General features: G+C 45.8%; 1 protein-coding gene across 11 annotated transcripts in view; it reads right to left on the reverse strand.

The window, feature by feature from the left end:
• MED12L (mediator complex subunit 12L) overlaps window positions 1–20,278 on the reverse strand; it is a 320,889-nt gene that overhangs the window by 240,885 nt on the left and 59,726 nt on the right. For 10 of the 11 annotated variants that reach the window (XM_087430389.1, XM_087430382.1, XM_087430386.1 and 7 more), the window contains 6 exons: window positions 14,794–14,963; window positions 12,266–12,376; window positions 11,022–11,291; window positions 7,518–7,667; window positions 6,663–6,762; window positions 6,231–6,367 (listed from right to left, as the gene is read on the reverse strand). In XM_087430389.1, coding sequence (XP_087286515.1) covers window positions 6,231–6,367; window positions 6,663–6,762; window positions 7,518–7,667; window positions 11,022–11,291; window positions 12,266–12,376; window positions 14,794–14,963 — 938 coding nt within the window. The remainder of the gene's footprint in view (window positions 1–6,230; window positions 6,368–6,662; window positions 6,763–7,517; window positions 7,668–11,021; window positions 11,292–12,265; window positions 12,377–14,793; window positions 14,964–20,278) is intronic. The other variant, XM_087430388.1, reaches the window with a different exon arrangement.

The raw sequence follows: 20,278 nt of genomic DNA on the forward strand, positions 1-20,278 counted from the left end.
CACCCTGGCTAAGCCTTGGTTTCCTCATCTGTAAAGGAGGAGACAAAAAATTTTAAAGCACGTGTCTCACCGGCCAGGGGAAAATGAAATGAGATGACGTCACACACTTAAACCAGACCTGGTGCCTAAGAAGTACTCAAAAAAAGGCTGAAGAAGAAAAACAAGACTTCCGTACATGCTCGAAAGCAAACCAGGAGGGCACCCCCGTCTACACGGATTCATGACGGGCCCTTCTCCATCACGGCGAAGGCTCAGTGTCTGCACACACCAATTTTTTCCCCAACTATGTTGATGTTTTTGCCCTTTTACTAATAGATTACCAATAGACTTAAGAAAAAAGAAAATGGTAGCTGTACAAGACTAGCAATGCTTCCTTTGGGCATCTAGTCGGAAACCGTGTAATTTCTGAAGCCCATCACGCTCGGCCGGGCTGGGATTAGCATTGACCACGGCGGTGACAAGTCAGCGCGCGCCGCAGCAAGAGTCCAGCCGTGCGCGTCTCCCTTGTTTGCTCGACTTTTGCCTTGTTTGACTGTCTTGAGTCTTGGTTTTAAAAGGCACCTGAAAACTTTTGTTGACATTAAACACCACCACCACCACCACCCTGAGCACTGAGTCGAGCATGATCGCTTTTACAACAGGGCACAGCCGCCACCCCCACCCAACCGCTGCCCTACTGAGCGGTGGCCTCTGTGACAGTCAAAGGGTGGAAAAAGCCTGCCGCGTCCTGGTGTGCTTCCGGGAGCGGGGGACTGCGAGAGAGACAGTGGGACCCACGGCATCCTGCGCCTTCCATCTCTCCAGAGTTTTCCAGGCCCCCAAGCACACGAGGCAGTACCGGTGCTCACCGAGCATCCACTTACACGTTGAGCACTATCGATATTTCAATGTTTTATCGAGATGGTTTCATGTCGTTTTCACGCCATTAGGAGAGAGAACGCTCATCTTACAAATGAAGAAACTGAGACTTGGGGCCGGCCCTGGGGCGTAGCAGTTAAGTGCGCGCGCTCCGCTGCTGGCGGCCCGGGTTCGGATCCCGGGCGCGCACTGACGCACCGCTTGTCAGGCCATGCTGTGGCTGCGTCCCATGTAAAGTGGAGGAAGATGGGCACGGATGTTAGCCCAGGGCCAGTCTTCTTCACCTCCCCCTGCACGTATTCTCTCATCCACCTGACCCTGAACCCCGGGTACAAGTGACACAGTGTCACGGACACGTCATGACTACCCTCACCCCCACCTTCCAAGCCAAATCTTACAGAGGGGTTTCCCTCCAGGTCACTGTCCCAGCTTCTTTATGAGCCCCAAACACAAATTCACTGAACATCTCCTGAGGCCTGGTTGGGCCCCAGGCATGGTAGAGGCAGATGATACGGTGGTGAGAAGGAACAGAGACCCCGACTACGGAGCGAGAGGCTGGCGGGACGACAAACACAGGACCAGCACAGCCCTGAAAGGCACCGAGACTCCTGCCCTCAGGTCTGCGGGTCAGGGGGAGCTCTCCAGCCACACTGACAGCGCCCGGACGGCCCTGGAGCCCTGTGCGGACCCGAGGAAAGCACTCGCTTCAGACTTCGGGCCTTTGCATTTGCTCATCATCCCTCTTCGGAGAATGCTTCCTGAATATTCTAAGAATAAGACAAATACAGACAACAAACACATCGGTTTTCAGGGTTTGGGGGTGTGCCGGTTTCCCGGGCAGGGAAGAGGAAACGCATGGGCTGTGCTGTTCCGGCCAGTTCTGTCCAGTGCAGCTGCTCGGCCTTTCCATGACACAGGAGGAAGTCTGCTTCCTGGGGCACCAGGGGGAGAAGTGAAAGGCAGCTCCTCCTCCACGTTTAGAGCGTCCTTTCCATCCGTGTCCCCGGGGCACCCAGAGATGCGGCTGCTTCTCCCCTCATGCCCAACGCAACCCAGAGCGAAGCCAAGAGGAAGGAAGTGGCCCGGAGGCTCTGCAGGGCTGAGGGGACACCTCCCTCATCCTCTGCTCAGAGGTGAGGTCAGCAACGTGACCCCCGCCTGCAGCTCGCAAGTGACAGGCTCGGTCAAGGCCTGGAATTGGGAGGTCCCCACACCCCACATCACAGCTCCCTCAGGGATGCTGGGCTTCTCTGCTCCCATAGCCCAGAGCAGAAAGGGTCTGCAACACTCAACAGGCACATAAGTGAGGAAACGTCGTGTAAGACCCATACCAGGAGTGGGGAAGCGACAGACACACGGCCCGGCCCGCAGAGTGTTCCAAGACTGGGAAAGTTTACACACAAACCTCGACGTCCAGGCCCTCCTGAAATGTTGGATGACCAGCAACTGTGGGTCTGCAAACCCAAGGAGATTCCGCCAGGTGGCTCTGTTCAGAAAGGACGCACCCACCTCCCGTCACCCGGGCCCAACCCTCTCAGCAGCCCTCTGCCCAGCGGCCCACCACAGTTTACACCACCTGCCTGGCCACCGTGTGACACACGTCTCTGGGCCCTGTCCTGGGCGTTACGATGTTTACATCTCACACGGCGCTAAATGGAAAATCAAGTAGCACAGGTCTAGAATAAGTCAACATCAAGGGCTCTGAGATCTGTGTTTCCACCTCCCTTACAATAGTCCCCAAGCCTGACACAGCAGCAGCTGAGGATACGGGGGCGGGGAGGGGAGAGGAGGACACCGCACGGGTGGAATGAGTGCATGCAGGCCCATCTCGGGGCACAGAGCCGCCTCTGCTCCTGTGAGCACGGTCCACCCACAGGGCAGGACCAAGGCCCCGAAGGCCTTCACCCCGTACATTACTGTTTTCAACGAGATTTCCCCAAATGCAGGACTGATTACATACACAAGTCCGAACCTCAGACCCCACATCCCATTTGGACGCATCTCTATCCACTCCCCACAGGAAAGTGGTGAGGACTGGGTTTCCCCTCAGCAGTTCCAGAGAAAAGGGAGTTGAGGACGAGGTTTGAGTTCCCCAGGTAGCTGTGGGCAAACGGGCCGTGCGCCAGGGCCCAGGCACACCTCAGCGCGACTTCAGCACAACAGACCGCACACCCCTGCACAGCACAGGGGCACCACCGTTTCCATTATCTACCATGTTGTCCAAGGCCTAACGCAAATCATGAAACCAAAAAGGGGAAGCACATTTTAAAGAAGTGAGATGTGTTGCTGAATCTTAACCACGTCACTTTACACCACGCCGTCTTATCAGAGAATTATGGCTTCATCGTATTGGTTCTTCCGATACAATGCTAGCAATGATTGCTCTATTATCATTAACAATAACAATGCTTAAAACCTCTTTCTCTACTGCTGCGTAATTCTCAGAGTGCTCACGTCTCCTTAGAGACTGACAGGGAAGCACTCTGAGCCTACCGGACAAGTAGGGGCACTGAGGCAGAGCCCAGGGGTGACTTGCTCAAGGTCACAGCCGATCAGTCAGCACAGCTCCGCAGCTCACACAGGAATTCCAGAAATATACGAAGGGACTGGGTGAGGAGGAGACACAGAGATGAAACACTGTCATTCTCCTCCATACACACACTGACACTGATACACACACAAAGATGCCAAAGTCAAACTGCGAAGACTAATTTTAAATATTTCAGAAGGATCTATCCAGTTATTCTTGCTGACAGATTATTAAGAAAAGGTGACTAGTCTGAATTACAGGTTTAAAATGTAGTTTTTGTCTTACTCATAAAACAGCATAGTAACCACAAAACAACCACTCACATCAGATCTTTCCAGAGTTGAGTCAACATTTAATATAATGACTCCTAAATGGGCGACGCTGATGTTCCTGCCCGTGACGTGTGTCACCTGAGCATCCAGGACCCTCGGCCCTGAGCACACGTCGCCCTCTCATGGCAGCACCTCCCTGCATCCGGGGCGGCGGGGAAGCCACCCCTCAGGAGGACGCTCAGAGCAGCCATCTCCAGACACCTCTCACAGACCCACTCAGCTCAGAGATTTATTTTTTCACTCAACGCTCCAATATACACATACTCATTTATAACTTCTATACCTATACTACCATAATAATTATGTTCATTATAAAACTTAGACAAAACAGAACTGCTTCAAGTACAAGGTTTTCAAAAATGTAATGTAAATAAAAGTTCTATAATTTCCTCTCACATTGCAATGGCTCGTCTCAAGCACCCACTGTGGAGACAACTGCACTTTAGAAACAACCTTCCAGTGTGATTTTATTCAAAAATCTCAAACAACATTTCTGCCCTTGATAAGACGCATTTGCTCTCTGGAGCGCTTGTGAGTAACAGTCTCTGTGGTGAACGAGGCTGTAGTTCTGAGGTTGGCTGAGCTCTTCACTAGAAAGCCGTCGAGTCAGGCTAACCACAACACCAGCGTGGTTTTGATGGACTTGGTACAAGTCTTGCCGGGAAGCAATGAGGTCTTGACTCAACACTTGGTCCAAGAAGCTTAGCAACCCAAAAGGACCCCCTGAATTCTGGGGGTCCCTACTTTCCTTCCAGATACCTCACTTCTATGGATTAAAGTCTGAGTACTCTTGAAGGCTTTTATCTAAGAAAGCCCTGAGTACAAACAGACAGACTTTAAGGTTTCCACCCCAAAAGAACACAGGCACACTCTACCCTGCGTCACTAAGCAGAGAATTGTAGACTTGTCATCAGGGTGCTCCACAGAGGTGCTGAAACACCTCTACTGCGACTCACGAGTCAGAAAATACACTCGGGGGCCGGCCCCGTGGCTTAGCGGTTAAGTGCGCGAGCTCCGCTGCTGGTGGCCCGGGTTCAGATCCCGGGCGCGCACCGACGCACCACTTCTCCAGCCATGCTGAGGCCGCGTCCCACGTCCAGCAACTAGAAGGATGTGCAGCTATGACATACAACTATCTACTGGGGCTTTGGGGGAAAAATAAATAAATAAATAAAATCATAAAAAAAAAAAAAGAAAATACACTTGGCAACACTCACACACCCTACTAGACATCAGTGGTCTTGAGCCTTATCGTTGAGAAGCAGGGGGAAGATTCATAAATTATTCCAAAAAGAGGAATAACCTGGAACAGGTTCACATAAAAGTAGAATAAGGAAAGGTTTTCGGTTGCTGTTTTTGTTGGTTTCTCTCTTCTTTCCACATATTTCCAAAGGCTAGTATGAAAATCCTTGAAGGTGGGTACCATGTCTTAAAACTTACCTCCACCTTCCTGGTGCCCAGCACAACGTGGATACACCATAGGCGCTTTCCTTTGTGAAAAGAAGACAAACTTCCTATTTCTCCCCAAAGGAGATTGAGGAAAAAAATAATTGAAAACCCTATGTTTATAGAGCAGTGCAATAATGAAACCATCTATTGGTAGGAATTGAAAACCCTATGTTTATAGAGCAGTGCAATAATGAAACCATCTATTGGTAGGAATGCCTAAGATAAAAATCATCTGTGATGGTTAATTTTACATGTCAATTTGGCTAGGCTATGGTACCCAGTTTTTTGGTCAAACTCCAAGTCTAGATGTTGCTGTGAAGGTATTTTTTAAATGTGAATAACATTTAAAACAGTAGACTTCAAATAAAGCCGATTACCCTCCATAATGTGGGTGGGCCTCATCCAATCAGCTGAAGGTCTTAAGAGAAAAGACAAGTCCTTTCAGGAAGAAGGAATTCTGCCTCCACATTGCCCTCAGACTCAAGACTGCAACATCAGCTCCTCCCTGGGTCCCCAGCCTGCTGGTCTGCCCTGCACATTTCCGATTTACAAGCCCCCACAATCATGTGAGCCAATTCCTTAAAATAAATAAATACTTCTCTCTCGCTCTTATAGAAAATACATGTATAATTTTTTTCCCTATTGGTTCTGTTTCTCTGGAGAATCCTAATGCCTTGTCTACAGGTTTTTAAAGACCAAGACCCTGCTCTCTGATGTGCTAAATACTAAAATATATTCCCCTAAGTTAAAGCCAAACCATTATACAAAGTCTAATCACTAGGTGAAGGACATTCTGCTAAAACTAAAATGATGGGAAGTGATCATAAAGGGGCCAAGAAAAATCTTCCCAATCAATATACCTAGGCAGACCAGCCCAATGGACATCTCGTTTTAATAATGGTGGGTCATTTTAGCCCAACAAATAGAAAGGTTGCAGAGTGTCGATGCCTTCATGAGATATTATACTTCATGGAAAAGCTTTGTCAGAATTCACTGAATAAAAAAGAAGAAAATATGCTAAGAAAATAAAAGGTGAAAAGAAGAAAAGAGATATTAACTACCTCTTGGTTATCTTTGTTTTGGTTTGCCCAGAAAATCTTATGATAAAGTGTCTCCATCGAATTGCTGGAATCAGTTCGGTCAAAACAATGTCGGTCCAACACTTCCAACGTGTGCAGAACCCGACTGATGGTCACCCCTAGATTTGGAAATTAAGCAAGCGGTTAAAGAGGCCAGACAAAGCCAGAACAGCATAGTACAAAATCATCATTACGTAGGGCAAAAGGAATTTTAAGAAATTTTCATTCTCAGCATAAAAGAATTGCCAACAAAACCAAACGCGACGTTCCAGACAGCCAGGATCTAAAGCACACAGACCGAAGAACGTCCTCAAAAAAGCGTCCTTATTCAGAATGTGGAATGATTTACAAGAGTCAGAGACAGGCATCAAGTCCAACACTCAAAAGCACTCCTCCTTCTGTCGTGTTCTGTACCTGCTGTCGACTCCTGGCACTTGTCAAAAGACCACCGAACTTCCACTGCACGGCCTCTTTGTTTTATCTGCTGTTCTACCTCGTAAATCCTTGCCCGAACCTGAAAGATAATCGCTTTTAATTAACTCATGCTTGGAAAGCCACAGCGGTCATCTAAATCACATCAGGTTTCCACAGGAGCAGAGCATCCCAGGGTGAACTACAATCTTGACTGCACTGTAGGAACTTCAGCCTGTTGCCCAAGAAGCACACTTTAAAATTTATAAACGATGATTCAATGCCAGTTTTCAATAATAAATGCTCACAAAAATATATGCTTACAAAAAATCTCTACAAGTGAAATTTTTTTAGGACATCATATGGAAAGGTCAAAGTTCTCAAATATTATCTTTGAGCGATTCTTCTATGTATGAAAGCAACTGGCCATGTTTTATGAATTTTGTCAAGAAAACTGCTTGGTAAAAAATGAGGATCTTATTCTAAATATTAGTTACGATCCTATGGTTCAAGGTTCTTAAGTCTTTGAACCAAATAACCTGACACTAATAAACACCTAACAGTTACTAAATATCACTGACAACTACCATGGGAGTTGAGGTCACGTGTCAGAACCACCACCACAAGTGCTGTCTGGGCGGCAGAACTCCCTGTGAGAACTGCCTAGCGAGGCCATGAGAAGAAAAGGAGCAGTGTGATGAACTTCCTCAGTTCAGAGAGGCTCCATCCCTCCCAAAGGTCACCCCGAGAGATGGGGGCAGGGCTAGGAGTGCCACCCAAGCATCTGAGATGCCCACTATGCCTGACACCTCCGAAGAATGAAAACACCTCTCCAGCCCCCCGTCATGGAAAGTCTACCTGCTGATTGAAAGCCGTGTTCCCGCCCGGCATGGGGAGGCTGGAGGGGGCCACCTGCAGCAGGTCCAGGGGCGAGCCCGGGGTCGAGCTCTTACTGTCGTTTGTGGAGTAATTCCACACCAAGGCACTTGGGCAACACAGAGTGACAGTCTGGAAATAAAGCAGGGAGATCCAGGTATTTAGAGGAAAGGGAAAAGTGTAACAACAGCTTAACAGTAAAAATGACACCTTGTCATAACTATTACACTTTCCTACCAGTGAGTTTAATACACGAATATCTTACCCCATTCTCAACTTTTCAAACGATAAGACAAAACGAAGACAGAATTATTAACTTGAAAAGGAGGAAGTACAGCTGTTGAGAAATTAAGGATAGTATGATTCATAAGCTAATATTCCAGAACAGGAAACTTAACAAAAATGCAGTCATCATCACTTAAGAATTGTCACTTCGAACAATTTTTTCATGCAATTTAAAAAATGAGATGGAATTAGAATATGTAATTACTAAGCTTATTAAATCTAAAAGGAATTATTATTTTTAAATCTCTCAAATAATGGTACAATAAGTAGCTTCATAAATGTTGGGCAGGCAGTAACCCTGGACCAGCAATTCGCAAACTTTTTCTATAAAAAGCCAGATAGTAAATGTTTTAAGCTTTCCTGGCCACCTATAGCTTCTGTCACATATTCCTCCTTTTTAGTCTTAATAACTCACTGACAACGTAGAATCTGTCCTCAGCTCCTGGGCGGGGCGGGGCAAGGCCAAGGCAGCAAAGTGCCAGCTCCTGCCCTCGGCCCTCTCGGACACGCTTTACTCAACCAGCGTGCAGAAGCACTCTCTGTGCCCATCTTACTTATATGCCACAACAGCCCCACGAGGTGGGTAGTGTCAGCCCCACTGCATGGAGAGGAAGGGGAGACACCGAGCGGGAACCGGCCCGGGTTGATTTCAGCACACACGCCTGGACCCCCACGTGAACCCTGCCTAAATGCAGACAAAACATTACGGCTCGCACTTAATTCAGCACTTACTCCATGCTGAACACTGTCCTGGAAGCCTTCAGTCACTATCACCCTAACCCTACGAGGTAATGAACCAGGAACTGTCACCAACCCCCGTTCACACTTGGGGAAACCGAGGCTCAAGGTCAAAGTGACTATGTGGCAGAGCAGAGGCTAAAAGGTCTGTGATGTTTCTAAGGTGTATGTCTTAACCAGGATGCTATCGTGCTGCTCAACAGCAACTACACGAGCTTAGAGAATGAACGCAATATTTTTTTTCTAAAATGCAAAATTAAATATAAAATTACTAGATTCTGAAGTCTAGGAGACATCTTTGTGGGAACCAGATGGCAGATATGAAGAACGTCAAGTCCCTGGACCCCACCAACGCATCCGTCTCCACCGGCCCACACCCCTACCCCCTTCCTCCTGCTCGTGACAATGTGGGCTCTCATCTCCCGGCCATGGAGCTCTTGCCTATATTCTTAACTCCAGAGCCTCCCACACCCAAGGCACAGATCTAGCAAACGCTCCTCCTCTCCTATGCTCAGACTCTCCCTCTAACAGTTTACCCTTAGCTTAGACACATGTTCAAATCTGCCCAACAAAAAATAAAATTTTTAAAACTCTCCACTCACCCAGCAGCAAGCTCTCTCTCTTCCCTGCAAAGACATGTTTCTCAAAAGAACAGGCAGCATTATTTCTTCTCATTCTTCATCACTCCTCAACCACCCTAATCTGGCTTCTCACGCACCGCTGAACTGACGTCAATGACCAGCATAGCGTCCAAGACAGTTCCAGCCATCCCCTTACCAGACCCCCCCCAATCACTGGGCACTGTCCACAATCAACTCCTCTTTGAAACTTCCTGTGGTATGTAGAGAAACAGTGTAGCATGGTGGATAGAGCGTGGACTCTGGATCCAGTCTGGGTTTGAACTCTGGCTTTGCCACCTACTTGCTGTGTGACCTATGCCACTATTTCATGATTAGTGTTACACGAATGATACTGGCTCCTGTCTCATACGATGGTTCTGAGAACCAAACGACTTAGTATATGTTACCACTTAGTGCCTAGAACATAATAAATGCTATTAACATGATTATACGAGAACTATGAGGGCATTATTGTTGTTCTATAACAATACTCTCCCCCCTTCTCTCTCCAATCTGGCCGCACTTTCTTGGTCACCTCTGTGAACTTCCCCTCTGCCTTCTCTCAACCCCTCGTGCCCCTCACGTCCACAAGTGCTCTCTCACTAACTCTTTAGAGAATCTACCCCCTCTCAGGGTTCTGACCAGCCAAGTGACCCCGAGTGATTCAAATCCACACATCTGCAGAATCAGACATGTAACAACCTCTTGAAAATATCCACTTGGAGATCCTAAGGGATAAAATAGTCCAAACTCAACTTACCTAGACTTTTCCCAAACGGATTTCTTTGCCTTGTTTCTCCCCCAACCTCCTCACTCCCACAAATATTCCCTCTACTGTGGCCAAAACAATCTAACTAAACCACACAACTGAGCGTGTCACTCCCTACAGAAAACCATCCAATGACATCCCAGTCATAAGGCACACAGGCCTACACCCTGAGCCCACCAGGTTTTATACTTTATGTTCCATTACCACCAACCTGCACACAAGATGACTGATCAGCCTCTGGGCCTCTTCCCAGGCTCTTCCCTCTGCCAGGGACACTCTCTGCACCCTTTTTTTAACTCATAAGTGCCAGTCACGATCACTTCTTTCAGGAAGCCTCCCTGAACTCCAGGTTGGACTAGAAGTTCCACTTCCCAACTCCCTCAGCTCCCTGTGCATCCCTCCATCAGCCCTTGTCATGGTACACAGAAACTGTCCATTCATGAGCCTGTCTTCCTCAGAAGACAGTAAACCCCACTAGAGCAGAGACCATGTCTCCAAGGCCAGCCCTGTCCCGAAGCCCCTTAGTAAAGAGCAGGACACACTAAGAGCCCAAGAACAGTGACCTGAACACTGACCTGTGAGCCCCTCCAGGGCAGTGCTGTATCTCATTCCTGACAGTATCCATCCAGCCGCTGGCACGTTACTGGATGCTCAAGGACCGCACAAGCAATGATGCTTGGCAGATGAACAGAGCCTGATAAATTATTTTAATTTTAAAGAAACAGAGAGGGGAGGCAACGAACTCAAGACGTGAATTGAGGAAGCTACAGACTGCTGCATGGAGAAGCTGTCCTTCCAGAAGAACAGAGATACAGCCGACTTACTCTGTGCTTCCAGAAGGACTTTTCAACACTGAACTACTTCACGGCCCTGATAGAGGACCACTACAATAACTTTCTTCTAGACGGAAGCAACAAATCTTCTCTCAGCGTGACCCAATAGAGGGAAACAAAAACATGAAATTTCAACCTACATTGATTGGGTGAGGGGAAACTAGAGCTGTGCCATGCAAGCTGAAGACGTGAGCCCAGCTCAGTGACCTCCGACATCAAATAACAGGGGCCAAGGACTTACCTGCAACATACAACTAAGTCCATAAACCAGGGGACCATGCTGCGCGCAGGAGAGGAAGTCTGAGAAGGCCAGCTGCACGGGGCTCACGCCGGGGCCGGGCGGGCCAGGGCTGGGCGCCCCGAGGCTCGAGTTGCTGGGTCCTATCATCATGTGGGGCGAGTGGGCAGCGAGGAGGTTAGGGCTATCGCTCAGCAGCAAGGCAAGACGCCGGGCACAAAAGTAGGCGAGACGACGCGACAGGTAGGCGGACTGAACAAACTCATCTGAATACTGAAAAGCACGGGACACCAGCTTCAGTCACGTCTCAGCTGCTCAACGAAACATCTATGCTAATAGAGACTTCTTTTCATTTAAAAAAAACCTTTTAAGGTACTGTACAGACCCGTGCTGTCCAACAGGAACATAACGAAGCCACATACGTAATTTTAAATTCTCTAGTAGTCATTTGAAAAATAGCAGGCCAAATTAAAAGAATGTATTTTATTGAGCCTGATATATCCAAAATGCTATCATTTCAACATGTAATGAACACAAAAAGTAATATCAATGAGATATTATACACTCTTTTTTCTGTACTAAGTCTGAAACCTGGTGTGCAATTTACACTAAGAACACGCCTCAATTTGTACTTGTCACATCTGGCTGGTGGCTACTAGAATGGACAGCACAGGGTTGACCACCTCAGGGAGGAAACAGGACAGTAGCATGGCGTGGTCTCTGAGAGGGTCCCAGGGTGAGAGAGAGAATTATTTTTCACTGGATACTCTTTCATATTGTTTGAATTATCAAATGCATGTATTCCAAGAAAACTTTATTTTTTTAAAATAAATTTCATCCAGATAACCTAAATTTTAACAGATCTTAGACCAATCACTAAAATAGGAAGCTCCTGCCCCCAGTGGCTCAAAGAATGTCAAAAGAATGTAGAAGATCTTCCATATCCTTGAAAAGAGATGATTTGTTTTCCCAGACATTTGTGTGAACAAGGAGACAGTATTTAAACAGTTGTTCACTTAGCTTAGCGATGGGAGAAATCACTGTGGGTAAGAATAATTAAAAAGCACATGTGCATAAAAACTACAAACATGGCCAAAGCACATGACTACAAGACTTGTAAGACGCCTCTTGATCACTTCCTGTGGCGGAGCATCAAGACATTTCTTCCTTCCACCTCTATGTAATCATTCTTATCAGACTCATTTCTTGCCCATAAAATCAGCTGGCTCATGTTACATGTACCATACCTGCAGCATTAGTGGTAACAAGAGTTTAAGAAGATCGTCATCCATTGGTCTGATCTTTTCTAAAACATCCAAGATCCATGTCAAATATTCGTGCTTTTCTAGCATTCCTTCCTTAAATGAACAAAGAAAGATTACACTAATAATGGCAAAGCAAAACCAACTAAAACTCAAAAAAGAACACTCTTATGCTTAAGTGTAATTTTACTATTATTGTTTTTGGTGTTATAGTAAAACATGGTTTCATTGATCATAGTCCAAATTCTAAACAAAATAAAGAACTAGTGTTATTTTGTATGGTTGGTTTGGGTTTATTTTTCTTTGTTTCTGGTTTTTTTTGGTAATCTGCTTCATTCTACATGGAAAAAAATTAATTCCAACAAGAAAGGAAATTCAGAAGCTTTCAGACTCCCAGGGCTAGATTTCAGGGGGTATGAACTTACACTCACAGGAGGAAACTTGACCAATGGTGATAATCATAAAGAATGCAAGCACCCATCACACCACTGTCTCCACAAGAGGCTGAAAATTCCATCAGATCCCATGTCCTCTTAATAGCCCCCATCTCTGTCCCCCATCTATTCAATATAGTATCTGAATTTCAGATACTATAACCTACCTATAAAATATAACCTCAAAAATCAATATAATGGCCTAATTGACTGTAATATAAAGAAATGAAAGGAATTTATAATAATATATAAATACTCCAACATAACGACACCAAAAAAAGAATAACATATCCACAAATTTCCAAAATGCCCCAAGGGGTGGTATAGCCCCTCAACATAAACATTACTAACATTTTCATCTATTGCCTTCATACATAACATATAAATACACACATGCTATTATGACATTCTACCCACAGACATATCTAATGTCATATTATAGCTCTTATGATTCACATCATGAAAAAATCTTTAAAATAGAAACAAAAAGGTATGTTTTCTGGGAAAGACACACTTTTATGGTAAATCTGGTAACAACCTTAGTAGTTAACACGAAGTCCCACTTCCTTCCAAAAAACTTTTACATATCTATGCATCACCAGTGGTCCACCACCATGGTTATCAACAATTCGTGTGAAAATACATCAATAAATTATAGTTTCAGTATTTAAAAGATTACCATGACACCACATTGACATCACATGATATTGGGGTTTACTTGTGGCTAATTTCTAATTTTTAAAATGCTTAGAGTCAAAAAGAATTAAAAGCTTAGGCACAGAAAAAGAACAACTTAAAATTTTAAGACCAGTAAAGTGAACTTTAAGTTAACAAATAAATATATTAAAACGGAATTTTGTTTTAAAGTATAAGAGATGGTGAATATAAGGTTAAAAAAAAAAAGAACCTTCATAAACATGACTTCCAACGACGACCTAACGTCCACCCTCAACACTGTCCTCCTGTCTATGTACCTATACCCTTATTTCTGCACACGGATGTCTACACCTTTATATACTAGAGTTAATTTCACATTTCAGAAAATGGCAAATTAAAATAAAATGAACTTTTAAAACGTTAACATTAATGTTCCAATTAGATTCATCAGTTTAGGACCTAATTGCTTCCTACAAAAGAGATAGTGATTTCAATGTTTCTAATACATAAAGTAATCCTTCCAAAAATATGAAGCATGCTGAGAGACACTTTCTCAAAGACGCAGACTGAATCCTCAGCCCAGTAACAGTCATGCAAGTTCAGAGCAGGCTCTGAAGCAGTCGTCTGCTAAACGGAGCTAGGACTTGTAGGAGTTGTTTTCATCGACTTAAAACTAACAATGCTACTTCCCAAAAGGACCAGGCCTCTTTGACTTGGAGTGCTCAAAAAGTGTCGCTTACCGTGTGGAAATAATTAAAGTCCTAAGCGGGGGATTTAGAAAGCACACATCCTTCCCAGCCCCTTCCTCTTGATCAAGGCAGCAGGGAGGGAAGGTCTGTGCTAGCAATACCACTTCAGCTGAACGCTTCTCCTTCCTCCTCGCCGGGAATAAATAGAGGCCAACAACGGCACACGCGCCCTCTTCTGGGCAATGTGATTTACAGCAGCGCGTCCGGAGGAGAGGCCACTCACTCCGCAACGACCCTCCACTGCACTTTACACTGCAGCTGAACCAAATTAAGATGACCCTTCTTGGGAATCACTAAGCTCCAAAGGAGATCTACTATGAGATAGGAGGCATCAGCACAATAAATAAAATATATTTACTGAATGAAAACATCCAGTTTTTGCAAAATAACAAGTCTAGAAGGGTTATCTTTAATGGCACAATTACAAAGTAATTAATGGCGTGAAAAGAGCTGACATCATTGAAAGCTGGAGATCAAGACGTATAGCAAGAAGCTGTCCTCTCGGGGCAAAGGGGTCACCCTGAATACAACTCAACGTGAGAACTGTCAGATTGCTTTCTCTGAACGTACTGATTCGTATAAGGATACAATCTAACTCCCCAAAACTAAACTACAAAGGATGCGCTCTCTTCTCAAACGCACGCGCCGCAGCCTGGAGCGTCTGGAGGGGTACCTGGAACATGTGCGAGGCCAGCTTTTCGTTGTACTCCCACTGCTTCAGGGCCTGCTCCACGTCCGGGGGCACAGGCACCGGGCCGTCGCCCGCGCTGGAAGCCACGTGGTAAAAGTCGGAAATCTTGGCCAACTGCTCTCGGAGGTATCTGGTAGATATCTGCGTCCACTCTGCATCAAAAAAAAATTGAAATTTCCAGACACAATGGATATGAGAACTCTTTCTCCCCCTGTCTGATTATCTTAAGGATGTACTTACAAAACCAACGTCTAAAAATGGCTTTGGCACCCGCAAGCCCTGCTCATCAAAGCGCGCTCACCCCCGGCCCGCGCGCCACAGCCGCTCCCGGGCCTCCGCACCCGAACCCGGGGGGGGGGAGCCGCCACGCGCGATCGGGGGTCTCGGCCTGAGGGGGGCACACGCAGGAAAGAGGGCAGCGGGGGTGAGAACTTCAAGAAATCTCAACTCCACACCAAAAGAATTCAAAATCCCCAAACGCAGCTCTCCCAGGGTACGTCTTCCAGGCTCCGAGTTGGGTTCCAAACATGCCTAGCGAAGACGTGCCCTGTCGGTGTCCGTCTGTAGGAGGACGGCCCCTGACCGCACTCCCACCCACTCTGCCCCAGCACCTGCAGGGGCTCGACAACCAGCTGGACCTTGTATTATTCTGCTCTCCTCAACCCACCCAAGATGCCTCAGAACTCAGCTGGAAAGAGCAGTGAGCAACAACAAGCAGGTGACTGGAAAGGGAACAGAAAAGGTAGCATTAAAAAAAAAATCACAGGGCCGGCCCCGTGGCTTAGCGGTTAAGTGCACGCGCTCTGATGCTGGTGGCCCGGGTTCGGATCCCGGGAGCGCCCCGAGGCACCACTTCTCCGTCCAATGCGAGGCCGAGTCCCACGTACAGCAACTAGAAGGATGTGAACCTATGACGTACAACTATCTACTGGGGCTTTGGGGGGAAAAAACTGAATAAATAAAATCTTTAAAAAAAAAAAAAAAAAAAATCACTAAAATTATTCAAAAATGTCTGCCAGAGGGGCACAAATTAAATCAGTGTGTTGCCTCTGGCAACTATGAGGGATGTGGTGCCAGCTGTGGCCCATTCTGTGGGTAAAAATGTAATAATTGCACGCTCACAGCCAAATTTCCCCAAGAATTAGCGAAACAGCACTTGAGAAGAAACCGCCCTACTGAAACATGGCCCCACAATGCCATTTTCCCATTATTTCAGCACTCGGTCCTCCCACCTTCTTATTTTTAAAGGAACCAATTTTGACAAAAGTAAAAACTAAACATCTGTTAGGGATTGGGTGTTTTGCTTTTATTTTTTAAGTACTGTTAAAATTACTTGACAACAGTACCCTGAGATAACTACTGTTAAGTTTTGGTCTAAACCACTTATTCTAATTGTGTCTTACTTAAAATTAAAATTCAAATGCACGTGTTAAACTCCAGTAATATGCCAACGTGAAAAGATGAACAGATACTAGGTCAGACTCTGCTCCTGGTAGAGCAGTTTTTCAGAAAGCCCCAGCAGCAACAGATAGCATCATTAAAATTAATCCATGGGCATTAAAAACAAAACTAAATTATCAACGTCACCATATTCTGGTGCCCGCTATGGACTAATAGTCTCATGACCTTCACTTGTTCAACAAAACGGAATGCCAGCCAGCAGACGAGCGTATGTAGCTATCAGCTATAATAAGCAAAAACAAAAATAACAAGAACTCACAGCCCAGCCTGCGCGTGCCAGGCCCTGCCATTAACTCAGCTCCGTTCGGTACCACTCTCAACATCCCCGGAATATTTTTGCCTCGAGAGCTAAAAATAACACACATTCACACACACCAACTTCGTCTAAGATATATTTTCTTTTTAAGGTTGCTTTTTAAAATACAGAAGAAAAATACATGTTCACTATAGAAAATTTATAAGCAGATATGAAAAGAAAAAGCACTGATAATCCTGCCACTCATAATCATTACGTTTTCATCTTTTTTCTTCCTTTACATGTGCTTGAATGTTTACATAACCATATGCATATCTTTAAAAAAAACTTGCTGAATACACCATTCCACCATCCGAACTCCTCCTGGAATTCAACCATAGCCCTCTTAGCGTATTTTAACTGTATTTAACTGACATTAAGTTATCATGTCAATCAGATTCAGAAGGCTAGGACAAAAGACAGACTAGAGTGGGTTAGTATAAAAATTAAGATGCACACAAAATTTTCAGTAAAAATTGAAAACAGAAAATAAGAAATGGCCACTAGGACCGTACTGCTTACAATTACTAGGATTCACTGACACCTGTCATGTGGAGTGAGGCCTGGTACTTAAAATAGGGAGCAATGGGGGCAGCAGGGGTTCTGAGCCCTGGTGCAAATACAATCACAAGGGGGCGCTTTCCCCAAACGCCAGGGCCTTGGGCCCCACCGCCAGATTCTGATTTAACAGGTCTGAAGTGGCAGCCCAGTTTCAGGTGATAAAAAGAAAATAGGATGGTAGGGATGATTGGGGGGGGTGGTGTCAAAGGTAGAAAAGACACAGGAAGTGATGACGGAGGCTACCCTGAAGGGGGCAGCCCTAAATCCAAGCAGCTCCGAGGATGTGGCCGCCACTGCTGGCTGACATCCAGCAGAACTGACGGTCCACGAAGCCAGATTACTAGAAAGTTTATGAACATGAATGGTCCTGAGAGTGGTGTCAGGGCTCAGGATTGAAACGATGGGTCCTCTTGACAATGCTCTTTAGCGTCCAAGAATCCTACAGCCACCGCTCCTTCTTCGTTAACACCTAACCCCAAAACAGAAGGGGATTCAGAGGTCACATGCCTCACCCTACCACTTCACAGACACAGGCACTTGGGCTCACTAAGGTCACACAGCTAAACCAGAGGTTCACACCCAGGTGTGAGATGCCACTCTAGCAGAGGAAAACACATAAGCCCATAAACACACAATGGGGGAGAGCACAGATGTGCCAAGTTCTGTTAAAGACCCTCCAGGCCTGGAATATCTACAGTATTAGTAAGAACTGGAGGCTCATCCACTCTGGGTGCAGAGAGCACGCCACATGCGGCAAGGCTCACGGACAAAGTGTCCTGGGGCGTTGACATCAGCAGAGAAGCAACACAGGGCTGCACTTTGTGGTTTTAGTGGAATGGGCTTTGGAATAGATGGCCCTGGGCCCAAATCCTAGCTCTGCCACTCAGCTGTGCCACCTGCAGCAAGGTGACTAACCTCCACTAAGTCCTAATTTCCTTGTCTTACAACAGGTATCAATAACATATATACGCCAGAGTGGCTGTGAGGATGAGTTACTTAGCACGGTGCATGCAACACAGAGATTGATCAATAAGTGGTAGCTATCATCATCATTACTGGGATGAAGAGTTTTTAGAAAGGAAACTAAAGGTTAGATTTGACCCTCCAAGGACGGCACTCGCCATCACTGATGTCAGACCTGCCTCTGCCTCCGCCGAGCTGCCCAAACCCAACATAACGCTCTGGATGAGCATGTATGGACTCCATCAACGTCAGCTTCGAGGTTCAGGAACCTACAATGGATCTGCAACCTTGCAAGAATCCAGGGCAAACTCCTTAGCTAGGAATTAAAATCATTTCAAATACGATCCACCTCAACTACTCTGCCAGCTCAGGCTGCTTTCTCTCCGACTCGCATGCCTATGATGCTAGCTCTCTATCCACAACACCTTCTCGACTCACCTGTGTGCACGTGTGGGCATTTTTCTGGGCCCAATTCAAATATCGCCTCCAACATGCAGCCTTCTCTAGTCTCCAGACACCACCCACCACTTAGCAGGGATCGCTCTCTCTCCTCTCTAACTGATGTGTTAGAATTTCCTCCAGCCCTTTCATTCCCATGAAACTATGCCTTACACAGTCAACATCAGGTACTGACTGACTTGAATCAATTCCCTATGAGGTCCTCCCAAAATAACTACTGAATCAAGGTCCTCCCCAATTATTCTGCCTCTCAAATCTTCATGCAAACATCTTTGCTTTCTAGTTTAAACTCATCACTGCATACCTAGAAGGTTTCAAACACCATGCTAGGGAAAAACGCAAATTCTCTGAGACACTCTGTCTTGATTATAGCCGATGCAACTAGGAGCACCTGTGAACCAATGTGCAAAAGGCCCATGCAAATACTGAAATTTAAATTCTTCTTAAAAAACTTCCAGTATTTTAGTTTTGAGAAGGCTCATTTTTCTCGTTACATTCTTCCCTTTGATCAAAGCCATGGGAACCCACAATGTGAAATAAATGCAACAGGGATTGCTTTTTAAAGACTCCCTCCCACCAAGCCCAGAGACTAAGGCGCCATCTTGACAGTGTTCTACTTGATACAGCATTTGAAGGATGACGGGCTCCTCGATGGAGAAACCTATAATCTAGAAGGTCTTCCTGAGGCTACACCACTACAGTAAAAAGTTCCTGCCTCTCCACAGAGGGAACAAACATGGGAAGCTGCTTCTCAAAACTGCAAGATATAAAGGGTTTAACCAGCGTGACTTTGGTGCAGATCAAAAAGGAGAAAAAAATTTCAGTCCACGGAAGATGCCGCACACTCCATTTCTGAACACTCAACAAGCACAACTGCAAGATTTTCCACCATTTTCCTCATGTTTTCTGCTGCTGAAATGCTATCTTGATCAAAGGAAACCATCAACAAAGTGAAAAAACCCACAAACTGGGAGAAAATATCTGCAAATCATCTATCTGATAAATGACTGGGATCTAGAATACATAATGAACTATTACCGCTCAATAATAAAAAGACAAAAACCATTTTTATAGATGGGCAAAGAATCTGAATAGACATTTCTCCAAAGAAGATAAATAAATGGCCAATAAGCACACACGTACAAAGATGCTCAACATCGTTAGCCACCAGGGAATGCAAATCAAAACCACAATGAGGCACCACTAGGACAGCCACAAACAGAAGACAGATGGTAACAAGCGTTGGTGAGGGTCTGTAGAAATGAGAATCCTCGTGCATCGCTGGTGGGAATGCAAAAGGATGTTGCCACTGAGGAAAACAGTTTGGCGGTTCCTAAAAAAGTTAAACAGAGTTACCACATAACCCACAATTCCACAACTGGTTCTATACTCAGGAGAAATGAAAACACACGTCCATACAGAGATTTGTAAACAAATGTTTGTAGCAGCATGATTCATAGTAGCCAAAAAGTGAAAGCAACCCACATGTCCATCACCAGATGAATGGGTAAACAGACAATGGAACAGCACTCGGCCATAAGAAGGCACAACCTGCCGATACACAATGATCTACGAGGACGGACCTTGAGAACAGCGCGCTGAGAGAAGCTGCGTTTTGTTGAATGGTCAGCTAATGAAATCAGGCCCTCCGTCTGGAGGGAGGAAAACATGGTGGGGGCGGGGGGCACGAATGGGCTGTCGGCACTCAGGGCCAATGCTATGGTGTAA

The sequence above is a fragment of the Ceratotherium simum genome, chromosome 5 (genome assembly GCF_057802395.1).
Source record: "Ceratotherium simum simum isolate JZ-2026a chromosome 5, ASM5780239v1, whole genome shotgun sequence".
In the NCBI taxonomy this organism is placed as follows: Eukaryota; Metazoa; Chordata; class Mammalia; order Perissodactyla; family Rhinocerotidae; genus Ceratotherium; species Ceratotherium simum.